Source organism: Girardinichthys multiradiatus, chromosome 21, assembly GCF_021462225.1.
Source record: "Girardinichthys multiradiatus isolate DD_20200921_A chromosome 21, DD_fGirMul_XY1, whole genome shotgun sequence".
Taxonomy (NCBI): Eukaryota; Metazoa; Chordata; class Actinopteri; order Cyprinodontiformes; family Goodeidae; genus Girardinichthys; species Girardinichthys multiradiatus.
This window is the reverse complement of record NC_061813.1, coordinates 19724381-19750373: the sequence shown is the minus strand read 5'-3', so window position 1 is coordinate 19750373 and position 25993 is coordinate 19724381. Positions and strand designations below refer to the sequence as shown.

At 40.0% G+C, this 25993-nt stretch overlaps 2 protein-coding genes across 11 annotated transcripts in view; one reads left to right on the top strand and one right to left on the bottom strand.

Annotated features, from left to right (window-relative positions):
* The window catches only part of pip4k2aa (phosphatidylinositol-5-phosphate 4-kinase, type II, alpha a), a 34838-nt gene extending 26351 nt beyond the window's left edge, over nucleotides 1-8487 (bottom strand). For 3 of the 8 annotated variants that reach the window (XR_007035683.1, XM_047349238.1, XM_047349241.1), the window contains exon 1: nucleotides 7465-8485. Coding sequence is in view for 7 of the 8 variants with exons in the window: in XM_047349238.1 (XP_047205194.1) it covers nucleotides 7465-7605 (141 nt within the window). In the remaining variant the exon portion in view is untranslated. Of the gene's footprint in view, nucleotides 1-7464 lie in introns of all 8 variants that reach the window. The other 5 variants (XM_047349240.1, XM_047349242.1, XM_047349244.1 and 2 more) reach the window with 3 other exon arrangements.
* A 1034-nt stretch (nucleotides 8488-9521) lies between these two features.
* armc3 (armadillo repeat containing 3) lies at nucleotides 9522-25917 on the top strand. Of its 3 annotated transcripts, XM_047349235.1 has the most exons (17): nucleotides 9522-9777; nucleotides 11083-11200; nucleotides 11411-11536; nucleotides 11761-11829; nucleotides 11978-12153; nucleotides 12313-12507; nucleotides 13472-13655; nucleotides 13752-13904; nucleotides 13993-14101; nucleotides 16641-16890; nucleotides 19243-19379; nucleotides 19671-19839; nucleotides 21592-21686; nucleotides 23640-23729; nucleotides 23879-24043; nucleotides 24268-24430; nucleotides 25620-25917. In XM_047349235.1, exons 1-17 carry the CDS (start codon nucleotides 9730-9732, stop codon nucleotides 25821-25823), a joined length of 2451 nt encoding a protein of 816 aa, XP_047205191.1. In that variant the 5' UTR covers nucleotides 9522-9729; the 3' UTR covers nucleotides 25824-25917. The 3 variants fall into 3 exon arrangements, with proteins under 3 accessions (XP_047205191.1, XP_047205192.1, XP_047205193.1); XM_047349236.1 differs by lacking the exon at nucleotides 11761-11829; XM_047349237.1 differs by lacking the exon at nucleotides 9522-9777 and having other exon boundaries at nucleotides 11101-11200; nucleotides 11407-11536.
* Nucleotides 25918-25993: the final 76 nt, after the last annotated feature.

The window sequence follows — 25993 nt, the reverse complement described above, 5'->3', positions numbered from 1 at the left end:
ATGGTGTTGACAGAAGAGGGACTGATACAGAGGAAGATGTAGTTGCCGTCTTTGGCAACTACACAGCGAGCAAGCGGCAGTAAGGAGGTAGGGCAGGAGTACAGGGTTCAGTGGGAGCACGAGTTCTTCTGGCTGAGGAGGGAGGATGGAAAAATGTTCTCCGACGTGTGTGAAAAAAAAGCCAATAAGAGAAACAGATTTTCCTAAGGACAAACGAACATGCAGAAATGAAAATAAATGCTAGTGAATATTTAATTATCATTTAAAAAAATAAAGTAAAAATAAATTATGACAGGATTTTTTCCACCCTGTGAGTTGAAACGAAAAAAATCTACCAACCTCTGGTGAAAGGTTATGCAAGCTGAGGTTTTCTGTTACTTCGTTGTTTGCGTCACAATAATAAAAAAAAGAATCTTCAAAGTTGTAGGCGTGCTGCAAATGAAATCGTGCGAACTCTCAAACAGTCCTTTTTAATTCCACGTTGTAAAGTAACAAAATATAAAAAACAATGCAAAGGGAGGTAAATACTTTTGCAAGGCAAGTGTGTAATCTACACAAGAGGAGGTAAAAGAAAAAAAATCTGCTGATTTGCTAAAGAAAATTTTGACAAAAAAGTAAAAAAAAAAAAAAAAAAAAAAGACGGTCCTAAGCTAATAATTTAAAATTTGAACGAAAAGAGGTTATAAGCCAGTATATAGAAAAGCTTGTGCTATAATGGAAAATATATGGTGGATTCATGCAAACATCTTGAAAGTCAGAGTTAAACTATTCTAAATTATACATGTGATATTTGTGATATATTAGCAAACACTTAAATAATCTGGGCTAATGTGTGTAATATGTGACAGTGAAAACTTAAATGCTCAGTCTGGAACAAAACAAAAGGTAAAAACCCCCAACAAACCTCTGCTGACATAATAACAATTGTCCTCTTCCGTTTATTGGTCTGTGTGGTTTCTCTTACACGACTGGCTTCGGGAAGTGACCAATCCCACCAAACTCTGGTTTCGGGGTAAGCCAGTTGCATTTGAGGGTGGGGGTTGCATTTGTAGAACCTGAACATCAGTGCAAGTATTTGCATGTTTGCATTCTCAAGCCTCACCCTGAAACTGTTCCATTGCAGTGTCCTGTTATTTACAGACTGAGGTTACTTCTATAATCACTTCAGTGTAGTAAGTAACCCTGTAATAATGCCTTCATTAGCCATCACACCCTTACTCAGTGGCTCAATCTGGTGATCCAATTCAGAATGCGATTTCTACAAGAAAGCAAGTAGTACTTTCTAAAATAAAACAGCAGGAGACGTAGCCTAAAGGCATGAGAAGAAAATGTGCCAGCCAATTCCCTGCTCCCTAAAGTGCGATCCAAGAGAATTGTTTGAACATGAACGCTCTCCAAACATGTGCCTCTTCAGCACAGTTCTTAGACGCAACAGTGAAAATGCTGAAATTAATATGACCCTTTATTGAGACAAGTTAGTGTTTATGGGCATGGATGAATAATCAAGCGCTGTACACTGGTGTATTCTTAAAGGTTAAGAATTCGAATTATACAAACATAAAACATTTAAAGAGTTTTATTTGACAAATTATCACTACAGATTTGTTTTACTTGCAGGTTTATGTCATATTTGATGACATAAGGTATCAATCTGCAACTTCCTTCAGAAGTAGCAGTTAACAGTGAACTAATAATGAGCACCGCAAAGCTGTACGAAGGCAGACGTGCTTTGAACCTTACTTTGCCCCCAGGCTTAGCACCACAGCCAGGTGGACAGTAATCCAACCAAACTATGGCTTAGGTAAAGAACTACACGTTTGCATCTTGAGAGCTCTTGGCTTTAGATTCATGAGGCTATTTTGAGGATGTGTAATCCAAACCTAAGTGTAACTCTAACACTGCACCAATAAGCACATGCTTCTGGGCGAGTGTTTGCGGGACAAGCATTTTTTTGTGTGGTCAGAAAAATCTGATTTCTGCTCATTTCTACAAAACGAGAGACACTTGAAATCTTAGCCCTCTATTAGGGTGGCTCTTAAATTTGTACGGTAATGTAATTTTATGATGAAATATCCCGTGGGCCGTCTTATGTGTCATCAGCATGAATAAATGAAACCCTCTTTGTGCGACTACCTTTGAAAATCCATGGCATGAAGAACTGCCTTGTTTGAAATTTCCAGGCTGTAAGCTCAATTTCTTTTGTTTGTTTAACCTTATGCATTTTTAGAAATAATTTTATTTGTCCATTGTGATATTATAATAACTATTTTCAGTTAAAATACCTTATATTTGTCCATCTGATAACAGAAGTGTTCCGATTTCAGTTTGAAGGTTTATCTTAAATAGCTACACGAGTATGCCTAGTAAACACTTGTTTACAAAAAAGTGGCAAAGCTGGATAATTAGAGGGTTCTGTCATGCATGCATGCAAGATTTCATGAAATTATGCAGGATGTCGTTGGTTGAATACATTAAAGTGACATTATAATTTACTGATAAAAAAGGGACAATGAAGTAATTTCAGGGTTTTTTTGGGCAGAGATTGGTAGTTGAGGTTTCAGAAGAAGGAAAAAAAAATCCCTAAAAAGGATCTTAAAACCTTCAGTCCTTTTTAACTCCACAAACTGAAGAATTCCCAACAACTGCAAGTAATGACAGTAAGCCCTGTAATGGTATTTATCAAATCTATGAATTAAAAACAACTAAATCCGAATACTGATAAGAAACTTGGTGCAAATTTAAAGGTAAAGTGTTTTTTTTATTTCTACAATGCTACAGATTTGGAACAGACGAATTGGCCATTTAGTTTGGCACATAGCTGCAACACCCAGTCTCCATTCATATCCACAGGCTGCACAGACCTACCTTACTGGTGAACTAAAAATGCAAAAAAAAAAAGAAACAAAAATTTAAAAGGAAAAATTTGATTAGAAAAACACCCAAAACTATAAAAAAAAAGCCCCAGCTTGTTTTTAAAGGAGCTAATAGACATCCCATTACTAGATGTTCTGCATTTCCGCTGAGGTGTACGGTACATCGTAGAATAAGCAAACTAGGCCAGCTGACGTGTGAAACGTCCCCGCATGTTGCAATAGTTGGCTGAGAGCACTTGACAAAAAAAAGATGTAGTTTGGTTGCGTTAACTCAAAATACACATTTGTGTTTTCATCTGCCCTTTACAGCATGACTACTGTAAAACCAATAAAAACTGTGAAATAAAGACAATATTTTTACAGAAATTGTAACTCTATGCTTTAAGTCTGAGTTACCACAGTCCCATCTATCCTCTAAGCCAGAACCATTTAGGAGTTCTGCATCAGAATCCATTACTAAGACCCGTATATAGAAAATTTACCTCTTTTTTTGACACTTGTTTAAGAAGAAGTCAGTGGTTGTGTTTGCACGATTCCTTACTTTTTTTTTATCACAATTGCAGCTGCATCTATGGGTCCCCCTCCATATATACTGCATTGCTTCATCATTTCTAGTAGAGGTATTCAGCTCCAAGAGGACCTTCCCAGTTTCCAGAATGGTTTGTTATAAAAGCAACATTTATTAAATATAAAACAAATAGTTACAAAGTTTGATGTAAATGGCTTTGGGCTCCAATTTAGTATGATGACAACTATGGACATCTATAAACTATGTCAGGACCTTTTTTTAGCTAATAAAATTAAGAGAGTAAGCAAAACCACAGCATACCTGTTTTAAAATGAGCCAAGCTGCATTTCCGTCAGTTGACAGGCTTTTTTTGTTACTTGTGGTGAAAGCGCCATAAAAAACCAGTTCAGTTGATTTAGTTCACTTTCTAAAACGTCTGCAATCAACAGATTGGCCTGACAACCATGTTTATAACATAAACAGTATTTGCTCTTATGTTTTTAATATGGGGGATGTAGTTGACTGCACTGGGTTAGTCTAGGGAGCACCACAAGCACTCTAGGATAAAAAAGAAAGTAGTTTGTCAGTTCCTCTTTAAAATAACCTTCTATTGTTTGTTTGCAATGTCAGTCAGTAGGGAATGCTGCACCCGTCTTGTGCACAGTGTAAGAAATGTAAGAACGTATTGCAGCACACCACTGGTGGCTAATGGCTTGCAGGTTTGTGTATGATTCAAAGCATCCCTTGCAGCTGAAGTAAAGGTCTATCTCAGGGGTCAGGAACCTTTTTGGCTCAGAGAGCCATGAAAGCAAAATATTTGGAAATTTATTTCAGTAAGAGCCATATAACATATTTCAAGACAGAATTCAATTAAATGCGAGTATAATAAGCATCTGAATGTATTCTTTTAAATCAGGGGAAGGGAACCTTTTTGACTCAGAGTTAGTTAAAATTTGAATAATGTTATAATACCATTAATGCGACTTCTGGTGCTGCATGGATTTGCTGATGGCTTTGTAGTCTGGTTGGTACTTGGTGAGGTTGAGCTTCATGCAAGCATTGAGGCTTTCATCCGTTAAACGTGATCGTAGGTTGGACTTGATGTTTTTAAGATGTGAGAATGACTGCTCACATGCATACGTAGATCCAAACATGGTCAACACAGCAATACTCACATGCTGCAGTGTGTGGTATGTGACAGGAAGCGCGTTCCAAGTTTTGATAAATCAGCTGGTCTTCGGGTTGAAGATTTTTCATTTCTGTCCACATGTGCTTGCTCGCCAACTCCACTTCCTGTCGTGCGATTCTTTCCAAATCTTCATTTAGTGACTTGAACTTTTTCACCCACATGTCTGAGGCTTTCAGGTCAGCCACTTCTGCTTCAAAATCTCTGACGGAGACACCAGGAATGTAACTCCGGCTGGCTGTGTTTAGTGAACACTCGTTTGGATGGGTGATGAACTTAAAAAGACAAGTGTGCTCACGAAATTCTCCAAAGCGTGCTTTGAACGACTGTAGGAGACTGGATGTGAAGCCAGCTAGCTGGTGGAGATTAAAGTTTTGAGTGGGCTCACTTGCTGTGCATGCATCTTTAAATTGTCTCAGTTTTTCAAAATGTAGTAAACGACCTGTTTCAAGATCCATGATAAAGAGCTCCAGCTTGTTTTCAAAAGCAAACACGGCTTGTTGAAGGGATAACACTGTATTTCTAATACCTTGCATTTTAACGTTGAGGTGATTCAGATGTTCAGTCATATCCACGAGATAGTAAAACTTGAGGAGCCACTCAGTTTCCGCTAGCTCAGGATGCTCGATGCCTTTCATCTCAAGTAAAGTCCGGATTTTGTTCAGGCAAGCCGCAAAACGGCTAAGCACCTTCCCTCTTGATAACCAATGCACATTGCTGTGCAAAAGTAGACCGTGATAGTTACTTCCAACTTCATCCAGCAGTGTTTTAAACTGGCGATCATTTAAGGCAACAATAAAGTTGATCACACGAATGACCAGCAACATCACTTCGCCAAGCTGCCCATCACACATCTGAACACAAAGTGCCTCCTAGTGTAAAATGCAGTGGAAACTTAGGATGGGTCTATTTTCATGTTTACGGAGAAGTGCAACAAATCCTTTGTTTTTCCCCTCCATACACAGAGCACCATCAGTACACACTGAGAAAAGTTTATCCATAGGTAGATTTTTGTCTTGAGCAAACTCCATGAAAGACTTGAATAAATCCTCACCTCTTGTGGACCCTTTTATTGGCAGAACAGCAAGACTTTCTTCACACAGTTTGTCACCAGCAGCATATCTTGCAATCACACTGAACTGCGACAAATGGCTTACGTCTATTGACTCGTCCAAAGCCAGAGAAAAGAACGGCGCTGCATATATGTCCTTCACTTGTATTTCCTCTACTTGGTTTGCCAACATGATGGTACGATCATGCACAGTTCTTGCCGAAAGAGGCATGTCTTGTATCCGTTTGATTATCTTGTCTTTGTTCGGAAGATCATCAAAAAGTTAATTGGCTACATCCAGCACGAACGTTTTAGCATACTCGCCATCTGTGAATGGTTTTCCGTTCCTCACTATTGCTAAAGATCCAGCAAGGCTAGCGAAATTATAGTCACCTTGCCGGGTCCACAGGCGGAGTTGCTGCTGGCTAGCTTGCACCCTGCTCAGTAGCTCTTGGCACGCTTTCTTTCTGCCGTCTCCCGCAGGGTATTTTGATGCAAAGGTAGCATGGCGTGTGTCGAAGTGCCGCTTTACATTTGACCGTTTCATCGATGCAATTTTTTCATTGCAAATGAACCGCAGAACCTGCTCCCTCCACAAAGGTGAATTGTTCAGTCCATTTGTCCTGAAATGTACGATACTCCTGATCTTTTTTTCTTTTCGCCATCTTCTTCGCCGAAGGGTTAGCTTTGAGCTAATGACTGAGCAGACTGATTCAAAAGGGGGCGTTTACCTGTTTACCCAGCAATGGCCAACATAGGCTATTATCATCCAATTATAATGAACAATTGCTCCTGCAGCCCTGAACAGGACATGAGCAGTGGAAAATCGATGGATGGATTAAAAAGTGAGAATATATTATGGTTTTTCTGCGAGCCAGATGAAATTCTCAAAAGAGCCACACCTGGGTCGCGAGCCATACGTTCCCGACCCCTGGTCTATCTCAGTTTTTGAATGAAATCTGGACTGTACTCATTCATCTTTATTTCAAAAGCTAAAATATTAGGAGCAGTCAAACCTGAACGGGCTTATTCCAAAACACTTTCAGATTCATCAACCTTTATTCTATTTGTCTATTGCTACGTTTCGGTCTCTAGCTCAAACAGATCATTTTAAATTTCTTCCCATGTTTTTAAAACGTTACATAACAAAGTCACTGTCTTTTGCAGAATGGATTTTGTTAAAGAAGTGGACGTGTACCAGGCGGAGCAGCTTTCCCAGGGAGACATTCACGAAAGAACCCGCCACAACAATATAAGAAGAAAACCCTCAGTAAATTGAAGAAAATGCATCATTTAAATGTTTTAAGAAGGAACACAAGAAAACCTCACACATTACACGCCTTACTCGGTTTATAATCTTTGTTGTAAGGCGCATTAAAATATTTACATGATGCCAGACATATTTGTATGCTTTCTGACTGTTAGGTTCTAGGTCACAGTCGACATTTACCAAAGGAAGACAAGATGCCTCAGAAGGGAAGATCTGCTCTCTCTCCACACTGTACTATATAAGCTTATCCTATATATGCACAACAGGAAGCCATAGAGGAGTTAACACCCCAAGCAGACACGCACAATCACTTCAAAGCATACAAAAGCACAGAATATTTCCTATGATACTAATGTTTTATTCACTTAGTTGCATTTTAGCAGGATTGCACCCGGTCATGACACTGACAGAAAGCTCTAACCACTGGACATGTGTCATCACGTGTTTATCATTCAGCAGTAACAACACAAAGCCTCGTGGTTTTGACAGCAAATGTGGCTTAATGTGAAACATCAAAGGAGCGAGAAGGAGAAATAAGTGAGGATCATCATCAAGACATCAGACGATCGGACTTACCGAGTGATTGACTCCCCACATGAGTACGCTGAGCAGAGGGTCGCTGGCACGGAAAAGCTTCACTTTCTGAGCGACGAAGTGTTTCTTCTTCGTCTTCGTTTTGCTCGCAATAGATGCGGCGATGCTGGCCGCCGAAGCCATGTTTCAAGCAAACTGGGTGGTTGCTGCAGTCTGTGCGATGGATGATGTGTAGAGAGCGTATCCTCTTGAAGCTGGCACGGTGGCCTCACGATGTAGTAGTGTCAACACTATTCATTTAGCCACCTAACAAACCGAATGGACCGAGTCTTCTTATAATGTCAAAATCAGTCTGGGTTCTATCTTAAGAAAGGATGAGACTAAGCTAACAATGCTGCTCTCCTGCACCTAAAAGCGTCCTCCGCCTCCCGCAGCCCACATCAACACTCTTCCTTCCTTGACTCGTCTGGAGCTCTCACTGAGCTGGCATTAGCATAGCTAGCTAGACAGGATACCAAACACCAACGGTTAATAACGTAAAATAATAAAAAAAATAAACACTGACAACAAGAGGACGCGTCAATTCCCGTGAGAAATTGCGAACAAGCTAGGGGTTTATTCCCAAAAGAAAAGATTAAAATGACAAATGAATGACGCTAAACGGACAACCAGGCAAACAGCTATAGTCCCTCCGACGTTCGTTGGCCATATGACGGCACAAAGCAGAAGCAGGCTCCCCCGCTCGCCTCTGCTTCGCTACCGTTAGCTCGCAAGCTAACCAGCGCTACTACTAGCCAGCTTGCAAGGTCCTCCTACGCGTTTGTAGTTAGTCCGTAGAGATGACAGAGGCGTATCCTGTCTTGTCCGTTCCCTGTTCGACATAAACCACCGAGCAGCAGATAATACGACGTTAAAGTCCACTGGAGGTCAGCTCCAACTCCGCAGCACTGATGTTCATGTGTGCTGCTGTCAAATGACAGCTCGACGGATGGGAGGTGACAGTCGGAGCCGTGCAATGCCTGCTGCTGAGCTGGTTCGCCGCACCTCCCTCCCTCTTTCCACACACAAGCCTCTGCTGCTCTTCAGTAGCACAGACCAGACTTTTCTTTTTATATACAGTCCATGAAGGTTTAACTATATACCAAACGCTAGACATGCTGGAAGTGCTTCCTGTTCTATACATTTTCGAGCTTTTGTTGTAATAGTGATGTATAAGCAGAATCCCGCCGGTCATTTCCAATGCTGGTTTTGCTTTGAATGAGATTAATCACAGGCTCTCTTTTCAGGAAGCAGCGCGATAATGTCCCTTACTAAAACAGAAGTAATGTCTTTAAAGGTCATTTTGTTTTCTAGCGCATACTACGCTGTTACCACTGGCATATTGTTGTGTCAGTACCTCTGTAAAAGCTGGAGGCCAAAATGTGCTGATGCTGTTTAGAGCTCATTTGTTTTATGAGTCACTCTTCATAGCAGCACATTTAAAGACCCGCATCCCTGTTGCCTACCCAGGTCAGGGCACTCTTTGTAACAAACAAAACAAATAAATTCACCTCTACAGGTTTGACCATGCATTTGAATATCTCATATCACAATATAATATATTGAATATACACTATATAGGGTTCCAGCGCTGTCTGAAAACAAATAATTTTATTTGATTATTTTCCAGGTTGGGATTAATATGGAAAAAAGAAAATGGAGTATGGAAGAGTAGCTGAATTTCCAGACTTTATTCTCTATCCCGTTATCTAAAAATTACATCCATCCACCCACCCATCCATCCATCTGTTCCTCTCGCCATCCAAATATTTATCCATCTATTTTCTATCTATTTGTCTATTTGTATCCCTTCTTCCTTCCTTTCTTTAAAATGGCATTAAAAAGTCTGAGAACTCTGGGAATTGAAGCCTAGATCTTTGACATATGAGCCCTGACGATGCAAATCTAACTGAATCGCACCATATATCATCATAGAGCCTGGATATGCACGTCAACATTGTATTTATTGTGTAAGGTAATCTGTTGCAGCAAAACCTCTGTTTATAGACATGAATGTTTAAAACGCTTTTTGTCCCGCGTCACATCAGTTGCCTGGCAACCAAATGTCAACTTCCTTTTTCCAGAATGTAAGTCTAGCCGACTGTTTGTGCTAATTCAAAGACCAGCAAGTCACATATAGACTATTTCAGGAGCTGGTTTTAAATGCTAAAGGTTAGCTTAGAAGTTTAGCTAACTTTTTGTGCGACTTGAGTGTATTATACAGCATTTGAACTGCTGTTAGCTATATGTTCTTCTTAAAACAACAATATGGGAAGGAAGTCGACGAAGGAAAGCGTGCCTCCGTTCAAGGAAACGGTATGAAACTCACTTTTATACAAACCACAACTATTGTTGCTGATTAACAACCAGAAACTGGTGGCTAGCAGGCTGATGTACCTCTCGGTACCCCTGATAACGATGTGGAACATTCAATTCAGTTTTTTTTTATATAGCATGATTCTTTCATTGAAGCCTGATTACAGATCATTTACACATCCTACATTTAATTTGAGTATTCAGTGGGAAAATAGTCCCATGTCAGGAAATATCTGTTTTTGGGACAATCAAAATTGGCAAAATTGTTGATACCCCTTATTACCCCTGCAAAATAAATGTTTTGTGATTTACTCTTTGAAATTGATCAGAGTTTCTGTGAACTTCGAATTAACACTAATCCAGGATTTTATGTTTCTTTGACGTGTAAACATGGCATGACACAGTGGCCCATTTTTTTTATTAAAGTAGAGACACTAGGCCACCGCACACAATGTGCAGAATGGTAAAGGAGGTTAAATAAACAACAATGCTCACTCCTATAAAACTACAACAATAGTTTTAGAGTGGCATCTTGGGGTTACCAAGTCTCCATAACAACCATTATGCATTATCTAAATGCCAACCAGGTGTTTTGAAGTGATGCCAGATAAAGGCCTTGTTCAAATGAGACTAATATTGAGCCATTCAGCATCAAACAATCAAACACCACAGGTAGGTGTTGTTGTGAAACAAAGGTTTAGTATGCAGAAAAGCTCCTTATCCCCAATGTTGGGTATGGTGGAGGATCTGTGATGCTGTGGGCTGGTTTCCCTTCCATAGGCCCATAAACCTTAGGATTATTTTTTTAACAGCATAAAAATCCAAAACACATGGTCAAATCAACACAGCAATGGTTCAACAGGCTCTTAAGTTTTTCAGTCCATGCACATAAATCCTATTGAAAACCTGTGTGTTGAGCTGAAGAGAAGAGAACAGGACCCAACACTCTGGAAGATCTAAAGATATTGTACAAAAAGGAAGGCCCAAATATCATTTTCTATTAAATGTTTTAAGTGTTCACCTATTGGCAAAAGAGGGTTATTATTGACAGCAGGGGTAGCAACATTTTTGACATTTTTGGATTTTATAAACATAATAATTTTTAAAAGTGCTGCATTTTTTTACAATAAAACTTTGGTTCTAGAAATGTTTTCCGAGAGCATTTGCTACTGTTTTAAAAGATTAATTTAAATTAAAGCATTTTACACTTTTTTGCAAGGGTGTCAGAAAGTTTCTCCACATCTGCACGTTTTTTTTTCTTTTGTTTTAATCATAACAATTCTCTGTTTCTCTCTTGGCACTTAGTTTGAGCCACTGTCTCTGGAGAGTAAAACCCCAGCAACGGTGGTGTTGCTGTTAAACTCCCATGAGGAAGACATTCTAGTAAAAGCATGTGAAGCAATCCACAAATTTGCAGAGAAAGGTAGACAATGCCACAGATACCAAATCACATATTAGGATTGTTTGTGTATAAATGAATATTGCACTGTTCTATTCTATTTTTAACTCACATTCAAGGCAGATTTTTCCTTTATACATTTACATTTAGATTCAAGTATTCTTTTGCATTAAAACACCTATACTCTGCAGCCATGCTGAATCTTTCTTGCTCACTGTTTCCCCCTGTTGTTAGGAGATGAGAACAAAGTTTGTCTGCTGGGACTAGGAGCCCTGGAGCCTCTTTGCAAGCTTATTGCTCACAGCAACAGACTGGTCAGACGTAATGCCTTTATGGCCCTGGGTATTATGGCCACCAATGGTATGTTCTGTCTAACTACCTGTATGAGAACCAGCTTTGAAATGAAGTTTGATGTGTTTAAATGAAAGTTTTGCAAAAACCTGGCTTTCTTGCTAATAACGGGAAATGTTTTTGTCCATCTAGCTGCCTTTTGACTTACTAGATTTACATGTTTTATGCTTACACGTTTTTAAGTATCAGGTCACTTTGAATTACTGATTAATGAGTCTTGTTTTACCTGAAAGGTGAAGTTAACAATGCTCTAAAAAACCTGAATGCCATTCCATTGATTATACAAAAGCTCACACCTGAAGGTGAGTCATTATGATTACCAAATTTAGTTGCCTAATTATTGTAATCAAAACATAAAAAAAATGTACTTTACATTAAATTCATGTCTTATTTGTTTCTGACATTTGTGTCTTATTTGTTTCTTCTGTTAATATTTCTCTTCTTCTCCAGAGGATGGGGTCGTCCATGAGTTTGCAACACTGTGCCTTGCCTCTTTGTCAGTGGATTCTACCTGCAGAGTCGAGATCTACACCAACAATGGTATGCCACCTCTAATCAAACTCCTAACCAGCCCGGACCCAGATGTCACGAAGAACTCTCTAGAGATCATCTTCAACCTAGTTCAGGTGAGTTGGAGCCATGAGCCTAGAGAAAATTGCAGGACTATGCTGCAGTAAGCCTTTTCATTTGAAGTTACATCAACATTCATCAGCATTTAAAACGCATCTGAACAAATGACTGTTATTTTTTGCGACCCTTTTCTGACCTCTGTGTGATGAATGAAGGACTACAAAAGCCTCCAGGCGGTGTATGAGTTAGGTGGTATCCCCTCTCTTCTGGAGCTGCTTAAATCGGACTTTCCTGTCATCCAGCATTTGGCTTTAAAGACGCTACAGTGTGTCAGTACTGATAAGGATACACGGAAGACCTTCAGGGAGGAGCAGGGATTCGAGAAGCTCATGGATCTTCTTCATAATATGGTGGGTATAAAGTGTATTGCAGAAGTATTCAAACTACGCCAAGCTTTTCTCTTTTTATCACATCACAACTACAAACTTCAATGTATTTTACTGCAATTTGTGAGACAGACCAACACAGAATAGCACATAGTTGTCAAGTGAAAGGAAAATGATACATGGTTGTCAAAATTTACAATTAAAAATCTGAAAAAGCATAGTATGTATTTGTATTTGCCCTTCTTGGAGTCAGTACCTTATAGAGCTGCTTTTTACTGCTTGTGGATTTTCTGCAGGTTTTTGGGCTATGTCTCTACCAGCGATGTACATCTGGAGACAGAATTTTCTGCCCAACCATCTTTTCAAAATAGCTTAACCTCAGTCAGATTTAATGGAGAGGGTTTATGACCAGCAACCTTCAAGTCTTGCCACAGATTCCCTAATTGGCTTTCTAACACATGAACATGTTTTGACCTAAATCATTCCATTGTGGCTCTGGCTATATGTTTAGTTTCGTTGTCCTGCTGGAAGATAAACCTCGTCCCCAGTCTTAAGTCTTTTGCAGCATGTAATAGTTTTAGGTTTGTTTAGCTCCACCTACCCAACTTTGACCAGCTTCCTTGTCCCCCCTTAAAGAAAAGCAGCCCATGATACTCCCATCACCATGTTTCTGAGTGAGCATGGTGTGTTCAGGGTAAGGGATTAAATACAAATGCCTGCCACACTCTTTAGAGTTTTTTTCTAAAATGTTTGTGGTCTATCACATAAAATTTTTGTTAAATACATTGACCTTTGTGTTTGGAAAAGGTCAAAGGGTGTGAATACTTTCACAAGGCACTGTTTGTATCAAATAGATGCTTTTGATAACAATGTCTTCATCTTGTCATTCTGTGGATATTATTGAAATAGGAGGACGTAATGTGAAGGTAGTACTGAGTGATACTGACAATTTATCCCCTGCCTTTTATCTGTCTTATATGTCTAAAAGCATCTTACTGACCTACATGCCGAGGCCTTACATGTAGTGGCAAACTGTTTGAGCGATAGTGAGACTCTTCAGCTGATCCACAACAATGGGGGGCTTGCAAGGCTGATGGACTTTGTCCTCACACCCCAGACTCCTGGAATCCAGTCCACCGCAGTCAAATGTCTCACCAGGGTCGCTCAGAGCTGTAAGATCTTTAAAAAATAAAAACATAACAACTCCCTTCTAACATTGTTTGGTGACGCTGATGTTTGTATGGATGTTTCTGAATGTGTGTGGGTAGCTGACAGCCGCACCGTTCTCCATGAGCAGGATGTAGAGAAAGCTCTAGTAGAGCTTCTGTCTGTGGTTGATAACAACGTGAAAGCTTCTGCCTGTCAGGCTGTGGCTGCCATGAGCTTCCACCCAGCCAGCAAAGACAGCTTCAGAGACTTGGGTACATACATATATACAGTCACTGGATTGCAGCATTTCCATCTTCATTACAATGACATGTGAATTAGCTACTTTTGTGTGTGTTTCAGGTGGTCTCCCTGTAGTGGTACAGCAGCTGAGTAGCGAGAGCTCGGCACTAAGAGAAGCAGCGACCCAGGCACTCTCAAGTCTCACACATAGCAACAAGCTCAATGCCCTGTGAGTGACAAACATCCTGACCACTTTCCCTCCTACAGATGTTTCAGTAGTGGCTTAGAGCCATTTATAAAACCAGGGGTTAGGTTTCATGAAGTAAACCTCACCTTCATAATAAGCCACCATAACATTTTCAAAATAACTATGGAAATGCAACAACTAATAAACAGAGAACAAATCAGTGAGATCTGTGAGATTTCATTTTGCTGGGCAACAAGCAAGACATTAAATAAACACAGCACTGCAACAATGAAAAGCTTTGCAAAACAAAAAACATGTAGTTTTTTTTAATGTAATTACTCATTGGGCTCAAGAACACTTGTCAATGAACAACATTAAGAGGGAGGTGATGTAGTAAAAATGAAACACATTTTTCAAATTCAAAATAAACATACAGGTCCTTCTCAAAATATTAGCATATTGTGATAAAGTTCATTATTTTCCATAATGTAATGATGAAAATTTAACATTCATATATTTTAGATTCATTGCACACTAACTGAAATATTTCAGGTATTTTATTGTCTTAATACAGATGATTTTGGCATACAGCTCAGGAAAACCCAAAATTCCTATCTCACAAAATTAGCATATTTCATCCAACCAATAAAAGAAGTGTTTTTAATACAAAAAACGTCAACCTTCAAATAATCATGTACAGTTATGCACTCAATACTTGGTCGGGAATCCTTTGGCAGAAATGACTGCTTCAATGCGGCGTGGCATGGAGGCAATCAGCCTGTGGCACTGCTGAGGTCTTATGGAGGCCCAGGATGCTTCGATAGCGGCCTTTAGCTCATCCAGAGTGTTGGGTCTTGAGTCTCTCAACGTTCTCTTCACAATATCCCACAGATTCTCTATGGGGTTCAGGTCAGGAGAGTTGGCAGGCCAGTTGAGCACAGTGATACCATGGTCAGTAAACCATTTACCAGTGGTTTTGGCACTGTGAGCAGGTACCAGGTTGTGCTGAAAAATGAAATCTTCATCTCCATAAAGCTTTTCAGCAGATGGAAGCATGAAGTGCTCCAAAATCTCCTGATAGCTAGCTGCATTGACCCTGCCCTTGATAAAACACAGTGGACCAACACCAGCAGCTGACACGGCACCCCAGACCATCGCTGACTGTGGGTACTTGACACTGGACTTCTGGCATTTTGGCATTTCCTTCTCCCCAGTCTTCCTCCAGACTCTGGCACCTTGATTTCTGAATGACATGCAGAATTTGCTTTCATCCGAAAAAAGTACTTTGGACCACTGAGCAACAGTCCAGTGCTGCTTCTCTGTAGCCCAGGTCAGGCGCTTCTGCCGCTGTTTCTGGTTCAAAAGTGGCTTGACCTGGGGAATGCGGCACCTGTAGCCCATTTCCTGCACACGCCTGTGCACGGTGGCTCTGGATGTTTCTACTCCAGACTCAGTCCACTGCTTCCGCAGGTCCCCCAAGGTCTGGAATCGGCCCTTCTCCACAATCTTCCTCAGGGTCCGGTCACCTCTTCTCGTTGTGCAGCGTTTTCTGCCACACTTTTTCCTTCCCACAGACTTTCCACTGAGGTGCCTTGATACAGCACTCTGGGAACAGCCTATTTGTTCAGAAATGTCTTTCTGACATTTCTGAACAATTGACACCCTCTTGCTTGAGGGTGTCAATAGTGGCCTTCTGGACAGCAGTCAGGTCGGCAGTCTTACCCATGATTGGGGTTTTGAGTGATGAACCAGGCTGGGAGTTTTAAAGGCCTCAGGAATCTTTTGCAGGTGTTTAGAGTTAACTCGTTGATTCAGATGATTAGGTTCATAGCTCGTTTAGAGACCCTTTTAATGATATGCTAATTTTGTGAGATAGGAATTTGGGGTTTTCATGAGCTGTATGCCAAAATCATCCGTATTAAGACAATAAAAGACCTGAAATATTTCAGTTAGTGTGCAATGAATCTAAAATATATGAATGTTAAATTTTCATCATGACATTATGGAAAATAATTAACTTTATCACAATATGCTAATATTTTGAGAAGGACCTGTAGTTTACCAAATAATAATGGGAATGATGAACCACTTATGCACCGTTTCAAAGCTCTGACTCTTAGAGGGAGAGTTGTTCATTAGGTTAGTAGCCATTTATTCCCTTTCATCTTTTGCTTTTTATACATTTTTATGATGCATTATGTGTCTTCATGTTTCTCTTGCAATTCGTCAGCTAATCACTTGATATCTTCCTCTTTCTGTATCATACCTGCGTTACTTCTATTCTCCAGAAAAATGCTGCTTCATCCATCATCTCTGGCTCATTAAACAGTTTTATGCTTTCCTTCATCTCTCACCACACTACAGCTTGTTTCCACCTCAAACACATCCTTCTGTTACCATCCTTTTTCTGTTTTTGTCCAGATTCTTTACATGTCTGTAGAACCAACTGGAAAGAGGCACATGTCACATACTCTGTGCTTGCAGAAGGTTAACATGCAGACTAACATGCAATGCCACTTAGAGTCAGTTAGATTTCAGTGTGTGTAGTGCATCCCCCATCTACTAACATGGTTTCTTCCAGTGCGGTATATGAGGCAGGGGGCCATGAGGTCCTCATTCAGCAGCTGTGTGACAGCTCTGCAAGGACAGTGGCCAACTCTGCTGCCACTCTTTGTAATATGGCAGAACAAGAGATCATCAAGTCCAGCATCCTGTCACATGGAGGCATACAGGCTCTTGTCGAACCCTTAAAGTCCAAAGATTCACAGGTCCTGATCAACACTGCCCTGTGTGTGGCAATGATGGCCTGTGACAACGAAGCAAGGGCAAAGGTTTGTCTAATGAATGATCACAGTTTAGAGCTTTTCTTGTGTTCGCCACTGATAAGAATATTGTGACATTTGTTAAAGTTAAAGTTAATGTCTGCTGCTTTCAACTAACAACAAAACACAGTGCCTTGCAAAAATAATCATACTGGGAGGCTCCATATACGGAGGCTTCAGTCCTCGACACAGCTGTCCCTGGCATCTCTAAAGGTGCTGCAGAGACTCTCTGCTCAGGTAGAACAATCTGTTGACAGGACAACTATTATTTGTGCACAAAGTCCATAAAGGCCACAGATCTGCTCTTTGTTTGAAGTGTGGCCAGAAGAAAGCCATTGCTAAAAATAAGCGTTTTTTGCTCTTATTTTAAATAAGTATTTTTTTGTTGTGTGCCTTAAGCCTTTTTGTGGACACACGAAACATGTGGACGAATGTGTTCTGATTACATGAGACCAAAATAGAACTTGGCCTACAAACAAAAGGCATTGTAGGGTGAAAAACATTCACTACAGATCACCCTGAACATGTAATCCCCATGTTAATACAGGTGTTGGACAATGAAACTGAAACACCTGTCATTTTAGTGTGGGAGGTTTCATGGCTAAATTGGACCAGCCTGGAAGCCAGTATTTATTGATTGCACATTGCACCAGTAAGAGCAGAGTGTGAAGGTTCAATTAGCAGGGTAAGAGCAGAGTTTTGCTCAAAATATTGAAATGCACACAACATTATGGGTGACATACCAGAGTTCAAAAGAGGACAAATTGTTGGTGCACGTCTTGCTGGCGCATCTGTGACCAAGACAGCAAGTCTTTGTGATGTATCAAGAGCCATGGTATCCAGGGTAATGTCAGCATACCACCAAGAAGGACGAACCACATCCAACAGGATTAACTGTGGACACAAGAGGAAGCTGTCTGAAAGGGATGTTCGGGTGCTAACCCGGATTGTATCCAAAAAACATAAAACCACGGCTGCCCAAATCACGGCAGAATTAAATGTGCACCTCAACTCTCCTGTTTCCACCAGAACTGTCCGTCGGGAGCTCCACAGGTTCAATTTACACGGCCGGGCTGCTATAGCCAAACCTTTGCTCACTCATGCTAATGCCAAACGTCGGTTGCAATGGTGCAAGGAGCGCAAATCTTGGGCTGTGGACAATGTGAAACATGTATTGTTCTCTGATGAGTCCACCTTTACTGTTTTCCCCACATCCGGGAGAGTTACGGTGTGGAGAAGCCCCAAAGAAGCGTACCACCCAGACTGTTGCATGCCCAGAGTAAAGCATGGGGGTGGATCAGTGATGGTTTGGGCTGCCATATCATGGCATTCCCTTGGCCCAATACTTGTGCTAGATGGGCGCGTCACGGCCAAGGACTACCGAACCCTTCTTGAGGACCATGTGCATCCAATGGTTCAAACATTGTATCCTGAAGGCGGTGCCGTGTATCAGGATGACAATGCACCAATACACACAGCAAGACTGGTGAAAGATTGGTTTGATGAACATGAAGGTGAAGTTGAACATCTCCCATGGCCTGCACAGTCACCAGATCTAAATATTATTGAACCACTTTGGGGTGTTTTGGAGGAGCGAGTCAGGAAACGTTTTCCTCCACCAGTATCACGTAGTGACCTGGCCACTATCCTGCAAGAAGAATGGCTTAAAATCCCTCTGACCACTGTGCAGGACTTGTATATGTCATTCCCAAGACGAATTAACACTGCATTGGCCGGAAAAGGAGGCCCAACACCATACTAATAAATTATTGTGGTCTAAAACCAGGTGTTTCAGTTTCATTGTCCAACCCCTGTATATAGTGCTGGCAGCATCAGGTTATGGGGAACTTTTCATCATTAAGGATAAGGGAGGCTGGTCAGAGTTTATACAGGGCCATATAGAATGGAAAACCAGTATATTTTGGGCTGGAAGTTCACCTTTCAGCAGGAAAACAACCCTAAACATGCTACTACCTAAACAAGAGCTACAGTGGAATGGTTTAGATCGAAGCACATTGATATCAATAAGTCCAGACCTAACTTCAAATGAGAATCTGTGGCAAGAGTTTAAAGTTGATGTTCATAGATACTCGGTCCAATATGACAAAGACGTATACGTTTCCTTCAATGTTACAATTATTTCCTACTTTGTATTGTTCTAACACATAAAAGCCCAACAAAATGCATTAAGACTTTGGGGTTGTAATGTGAAAACATGTCAAACAGTTAAAGGGTGGGAATACTTTTGCAGAGTACTGTGTTTAAAACAAATAAGAAAGAAATCTTTAGAAACTGTCTCATTTAGCATACTTATTTATTCTGTCCCAAAATGCCTAAAACTTTACCCCTTGTTTCAAATAGCTCCAAAAGGCTGGAGGCCTCCAACCACTCGTCACTCTGCTGCATTCCAATAACAAGGAGGTGCTGCAAAATGCGTGCTTCGCAGTGAATGTTTGCACTGGGGATACTTCTTGTGCTCTGGAGATGTACAGACTTGGGTAAAACACAGAGATAAAATAAAGCAATTAAATCCAACTACAGTATAACATGTTTATGTGTTGAAATGCAGTAAAGAAAAAGCATTGTTTAGTGAAAGTTCAACACAGTAGTGTTGGTCATAACCCTAACCCTAGTTGGCCTAAATTGTAGTTTTTTAACCAGCCAACAGATGGCGGCATGGGACAATATTTTGTGTCTTTTACATGAGAAGGAATAAAATCATTTGTTTTTGTGTATACAGTATGTCGATTATTCTAAGTCTGTGTTTCTCGTGCTTATCTGTGTCTCAGGGCCCTGGAAATACTTCAGGAAGTCAACCGGTCAGTGAACCGTAGAACCAGTTTCAGCAAGCTGGCCATGATCAGCCTGCTCAACTCCAACTTGTCTGTTAAATACAGCCTGACGGGACATTTGGCTTCCACTGACATTATCACAAGTGGCTTCTATGATGTTGGGAAGGTTGGTTTACTAGAATGCAAAGGTCCTAAGAGACAAATAAAAACAATAAAAACAGAGAGCTTCTCTAAATTATCTTAATGCCAAGAACAGTTTTTGGCTGCGAAGCTAATCAAAAACAAGCACGAACAAGGATTCTAGGTCCCCTATTTATTAAAGGTTTCCACCACATAAGCTAAATAAAAGCTTAGAAAGCCTCTCACTCTTTGGTCACACAGAGTCAGCTTAGATAGTATAGAGTACTATAGTTCATACAGGGTAAAAGTGTAGGCTGATGGCTTTTTCTGTCCGGCGGGCACAGCAGACAGCAGACTGGGTGAATGGCTGATCTTTGAGGTACAACACACCTATTTTCTCACAGAAAGTTGTGAGTGAAATCAGCTATTGAATGACTGTGTTTTAGCTTCTAAAAGGGATACTTTTGTGTGATAACTTGGACTGTCAGTTCCTTATGTCACCCAGTTGTCTGGGTTAAATTCTGGCCTATTTAACCAGCTCTTTGCCTGTAGTTCCCAAAGCCTCAAGAACAGTTAGTTGTGAAGCACCTGATGCTGTGTAAAATGGTTTAAATGCAAACTCCTTTAGCTTTGATTGTGTGCACTTTTTAATCACCAAAACCATGGTATAATGCTGTAAAATGTGTTTACCCCCCTGTAGATTTAATCTGTTTTTGCTTTTTGTCACACTTAAATGTTTCAGAACTTCAAACGAATTTTAATATCAGACAAAGACAACCTGAGTAGATACAAACTGCAAGTTCAAATTCTGATTTATTTTATGGAAAAAAGCCAAATCAATCTAGCCCAATGTGTTAAAATAACAGTTAATTCATGAATGAAAAGTGATTAACCGCATGTTTATGGTTAATGTCTTCAAGCAACGTCCAGGCCTGCTTACTGCCAGACATGTAAAATCAAGAAATGTCTTAAATGGTATCTGTCTGACAACATGAAGTAGGCTTCAAGATCACAAAAAGCAGCACACCATGCACCGATTTAAAGAAATTCAAGATCAGATAAGAAACAAAATCACTGACATCTATCAGTTTGGAAAAGTTCACAAAGCCATTTTAGGGCTTTGGGACTCAAGTGAACCACAGTGAGAGTCAGTATTCACAAATTGAAAAAGCAAGGAGCAGAGGACAACCTTTCCAGGAGTTATCAGCCTACCAAAATTACTCCAAGCGAGGATTGATGACTTGTCCAAGAGGTCACAAAAGAATTCATATCAGATTTTAAACAGGCTGACCTTAAAGCCATGACCTTAAACAGGCGTTTCATGCTCAGAAACCCTTTGTTTTGCTTGAGGTAAAACAGTTTTGCAAAGTAAACTGGGCCAAAATGCATCCAAGACAATGTAAAAGACTCATTGACACTTATTGCAAACACTTGATGGCCATTGCTGTCGTCAAGGGTGGCAAAGTCAGTTATTAGCTTTAGGGGCAATTACTTTTTCCACATACGGCCAGGTTGGTTTTTTGGATTACTTTTAAAAATGAAACATCTTTTCAAGGTTATCTTTGTCTGATATTGAAATTTGTTTGACTATCTGAAACATTGAAATTTGACAAACACCCACCCACTAAGACACCACAGGGAAAAAACTGTTCAGCTCAGACTTGGATTTCATACTACCAGACCTCTTTTTTTTCACCTGCCTCCCTGGGCACAGATTGTTTAGTGTTCTCTGTCTTTCACAAAGAACAAAGCATTATGTTCTCACTCTTTTATGCAATTCTCCCTCTGTTTCTCGCAGGCTTGTTTGGGTCAGACGGTTCTGACTTTGGAGGAGTTGTCAAAGCAGCCGGTCAACCAGCGCCGGGCCATTATTGTTGTCAACACTGCAACTGAGTATGAATCTTGAAAAATGCTTTAGTTTTGCCTCTTCATAGAATATAGTTTTGCCTCGTAAGGTCCTGCCAAAACAGAGGCCTTTAAAGAGTTTGGATTAAACATTGTAATGTGCTACAAATATGGAACTGAACCCAACCATTCTTGGGGGACTACTTTATAGGATAGTCATCTAAAAGTTAAATAAAAAAGCCACAAAATCATGTTCATATGTTTGTACAATTTCTGAGGTTTCTAAGAACACTGTCACCCTCCCCCTGGCTGCTCCAATCCAATGCTCTACTTTCCCCCTCTTGTTTTTTGTTTCTTTTTTCCCTCTCCCCCATTGCCTTTAGTGTGCCCCACCATTGTGGACTCACTGGGTAAATGATCCCACTTTTAAGATGCCAGACACTCAGAGCAGTTGTGTTTAGTCAACGAGCTTTTCACCCACAATTATAAACACACACTAAAGCTACGGCATTCACCTATAAACATGCACTGTGGGAGGCCAGAAATAATGATTTGTGTGTTCAGAGAAATACAATTACAGGTATTCTACCTAATTTACTAAACTCTCTTAGTGTATGAACCAAGTCACACTTGGTCCACTTTTTCTTGTCTTTCCTAGGATACTTACACACCCAGCACCACATGCATTCCTAAGCAGACTGTTATGCAATCCAAATTTTGAGTTTGCCTGACTCAAGTTAAACTTTGCATACATATCACTGCAACTAGTTCGAGTTTTTGGTTTGTGCTTTTTTCTTCTTGCAAATGCAGCGTGTCGTTAAATCACAACTTTCTGTAATCTCAAAGGCTTTTTGGATCAGTTTCTTTGGAACATATAAAGTAGTACCAGACACAAATAGTGGCCTCCTTGGTATCTAAAGCATTCAGATAAATGTCTCTTTCCAGAAGCATTATCTTACACAAAAATTAAATTCTGATCTGGGAAGAAAAATCACACAGTAAGAAATGATTGTTGTCCCCCTAACAATTACCGTACAATACATGGAACTTTATTAATTTCTATTTTCTACTTCACAATTTTATGTTGATCAGAGTTTCTGTAAGCCTTTATTTTCTGTTTCCCTGTGGTATGAATATGATTTGACACAGAGGTCCTTTTCTCTTAGCCACTCTTCAAAATGGGAAAGACAGGATAACATACCATCTAATTTGGGTAGATGTGTTCAAGTCTCAATAAATCAGGAAACAGCTATAAGAACATAACTAATGGCTAAAAGTCTTCCATATCTACAGTCAGAGCAAAAATGTAAAATTTTAAAACACCTGGAACAGTGAGAAACAAGAATGAATCATGACCCAAATATACCAAACCACCAACCGCAGTGAGGAGGATGATTAAGGGAGGTAAAAGATCTCCAAAGCTCACAGTTAGATAACAGCAGCAAAGCCAAATGGAGGCAGTGGCATGTTGGGGTCAACAAGTCACCATAATGACAATTTATTTAAAGATTTTCTGACACAACTTTACCATGGGTCCTGATAATAGTAGAGGAAACTCTTACAGTACAAAGGGCCTTATAGGGGCCTCTTGGCCTGGTCATTTTTGGAAATGACAAATGGTTCTGAAACATTTACCTGATAATTAAAAGTTTAAAGTTTTGTTTTTTTTTTAGACAGAAAAATGCATTTCCAAAGCATGCAAAGACAGACTAAATAGTTGAAGGTTAAAAATGTAACCTCATGTATTGAAGAAATGAAAAACCCCTTCTGATTTTAGGACAGGTGGCACATTTACTTGTCATTGGAATAATCATTTTATTTTGCAGGTATAAGCAATTAGGGACATCGTCCTTTTTAAAATTCAGTTCCATCTCGCATTCAAACATATTTTTGTTTAGTATCTAAAACTCAAACAAAATAACAACTTTGAGAAATACAACTAAGGTCAGCAATGTAGAGCAACTGTTTTACATACATAAACCATTTGTGTGTGTCCTTCAGCCACAGAGAGACAGTAGATATGCCTGAAGAAAGACAACCCAGTCGGTCAGAATCAGAAATTGGCAGCAAGAGAGGACAAATCACACCAAGGTATGTGAAATGTCAAGATTTATATGGCATCATCAGTAAACATGATTTCTTGTTAAGGCTTTGGATTTGAACACATTTTAATATGGAATGTGAAGCAATGATGTTGTTCTCTATTACAGTTAGATTTAACTGATTGTTGCTCTGTACAGAAAGAAAAAAGAGAAAGACAAACAATGTGATGAAGTGCAAGAGCCCCGAACAGAGAAACAACAGAGCATGACGGAGGATGTCTCTCTCCAGATGCTAATTAAAGAGGCCAGAGACTCCATCTTACCACTGAAAGATGAACAAGAGCAGTATGCTGCCTTGGCCAGGTGTGAAATTCATTATGTTGCTAAAAGTTGTTAAATATAATAAATGCAGAGATATGATCGCAAATAGAGACAGGGTGTTTTTGAAAACTTCTAAGTCTTGGAAACAAACTGAAAATTGAAAGGCAAATTATTCCATCATAGATATACTCGTAGACCTGAAAGATTTAACGCTAACACTAGAAATTTGTCTCAGTGTAGTTATGAGTTTTAATGGTTTCTTTCAGGTTGGTGAGTGAAGCCATGGGTGGAGCAGTGGCCATTGAAACACTGCACCAATTCCAATGGGTGCTGCACCACAGTGAGCTCAGGTTTCAGCTCAAGTCTAATGTTATTCCCATTGGTTTGATAAGCAAGGGAATCTACTGCCACAGAGCGCTGCTCTTCAAGGTACGCCTCTCCATGGAGTATTAGCAGCTTCTTAACTGTTTTCTGTTTACAGTACGTTTAAAAAGTATTCCTACACCAATGGACCTTTTTACCTTTTCTCATGTTACAACCACAAACTGCACTGTATTATGTTAAGATTTTATATGATAGACCAACACAAAGTTGCACAAAAATGTGACATGGAAATATGTTTTCAAAAATTTTGAAGATGATGCAAACCTACCAAAAAATGTATGTTCTTCTAAGACTGGCCAGGGAGAGCATTAATCAGAAAAATAGACAATAGGCCTGTGGCAACTTTGGAGAAGCTGCAGAGGTTTGCAACTCAGGTGGAATAATCTGTTTACAGGACAACTATTAGTTGTGCACTCCACAAAGTTGGCCATTAAGAAAGAGTGAAAAAAAGAAAGCTATTGTTGAAGGAATACCACAAGAAGTCCAATTTGAAGTTTTCCACAAGCAACAGAGAGACACGGCAAACATCTGGAATAAGGTTTGCTGGTTTGATGGGGCAAAATTTGAACTTTTTCACCTACTTGCCACACTTTTTCTGGTGGAAAACTCACACAGTGAAGCATGGTGGTGGCACAATAACGCTGAGGTAATCTTCAGCACAAACAGGTAAACTGGTCAGAGTTGAAGGAAAGATGGATAGAATCAAATGCAGGCAAATCCTGGAAGAAAACAGGTTGTGAGGGGGCTGGAGGCTTACCTTGCAGCAGGACAACGTCTCTGCACATACAGCCAGAGCTGCAGTGAAATGGTTTGGATCAAAGCTTTTTAATGTGTTACAGTAGCCTGGTCAAAGTCCAGGCCTAAATCTGATCTGTGGCAAAACGTGAAAGATGTTATCTCCATCAAATCTGACTTATCGTGAGCTTATTAGCAGATTTAAGATCCAGCTAAAACTTCAGACTATAAGATGTGCAAACCTGGTAGAGACCCTTAAGACTTGCGGGGGGCTCAATGCAAACGAATACAAACTTTTAAGATTTTTTTATTGTAAAAAATAATAACCATAGAGAAGTAGTCAGAGTTATGACTACTTCTCGATGTCCTTTTTAAATACAATCTCAATAAAATACATTAAAACCTGTGGTTTGAACACAACAAAATGTAAAAAGGGACTGTGAACACTTTTTAAGGCACTGTTTTCACATCCCAATCTGTCTCATCTTAACCTTTTCAGTGTCTTGCTGATTGCATTGAAATGAGCTGCACTCTTGTTCGTGGTGAGTACAACCGGACCTGGAATGAAGTGGTTCTGTTCAGAGAGAACTCCAACAATCAAAGGTCTTCACAGCCACAGCGCTACATAGTGGACCTCATGCATCAGCCTGGAACCTTACTGGCAGTCGACACCCCGGCTGCTCTGCAGTATCAGACAATATAGTTACGTTTGAATTAAATTCATTCTGTAAGACATACTTTTACAACATTCTGTATGCAAACTGGATGAACCTTATCTTAATAAATCATAGGTTACATCTTCGTGTGTTTATTTATGTTTGTTTTTCATGCAATAGCCAAAAGAATGTATTTTTTTTTTAATTAGAGCAAAAA

Excerpts from the sequence above, each read along its gene's own strand:
- armc3 (XM_047349235.1), top strand. The coding sequence starts at position 9,730 with ATGGGAAGGAAGTCGACGAAGGAAAGCGTGCCTCCGTTCAAGGAAACG. Across the intron at positions 11,830-11,977 it reads ACAAAAGCTCACACCTGAAG|AGGATGGGGTCGTCCATGAG; the intron begins GTGAGTCATTAT and ends CTTCTTCTCCAG. Across the intron at positions 24,044-24,267 it reads CAGTATGCTGCCTTGGCCAG|GTTGGTGAGTGAAGCCATGG; the intron begins GTGTGAAATTCA and ends GGTTTCTTTCAG.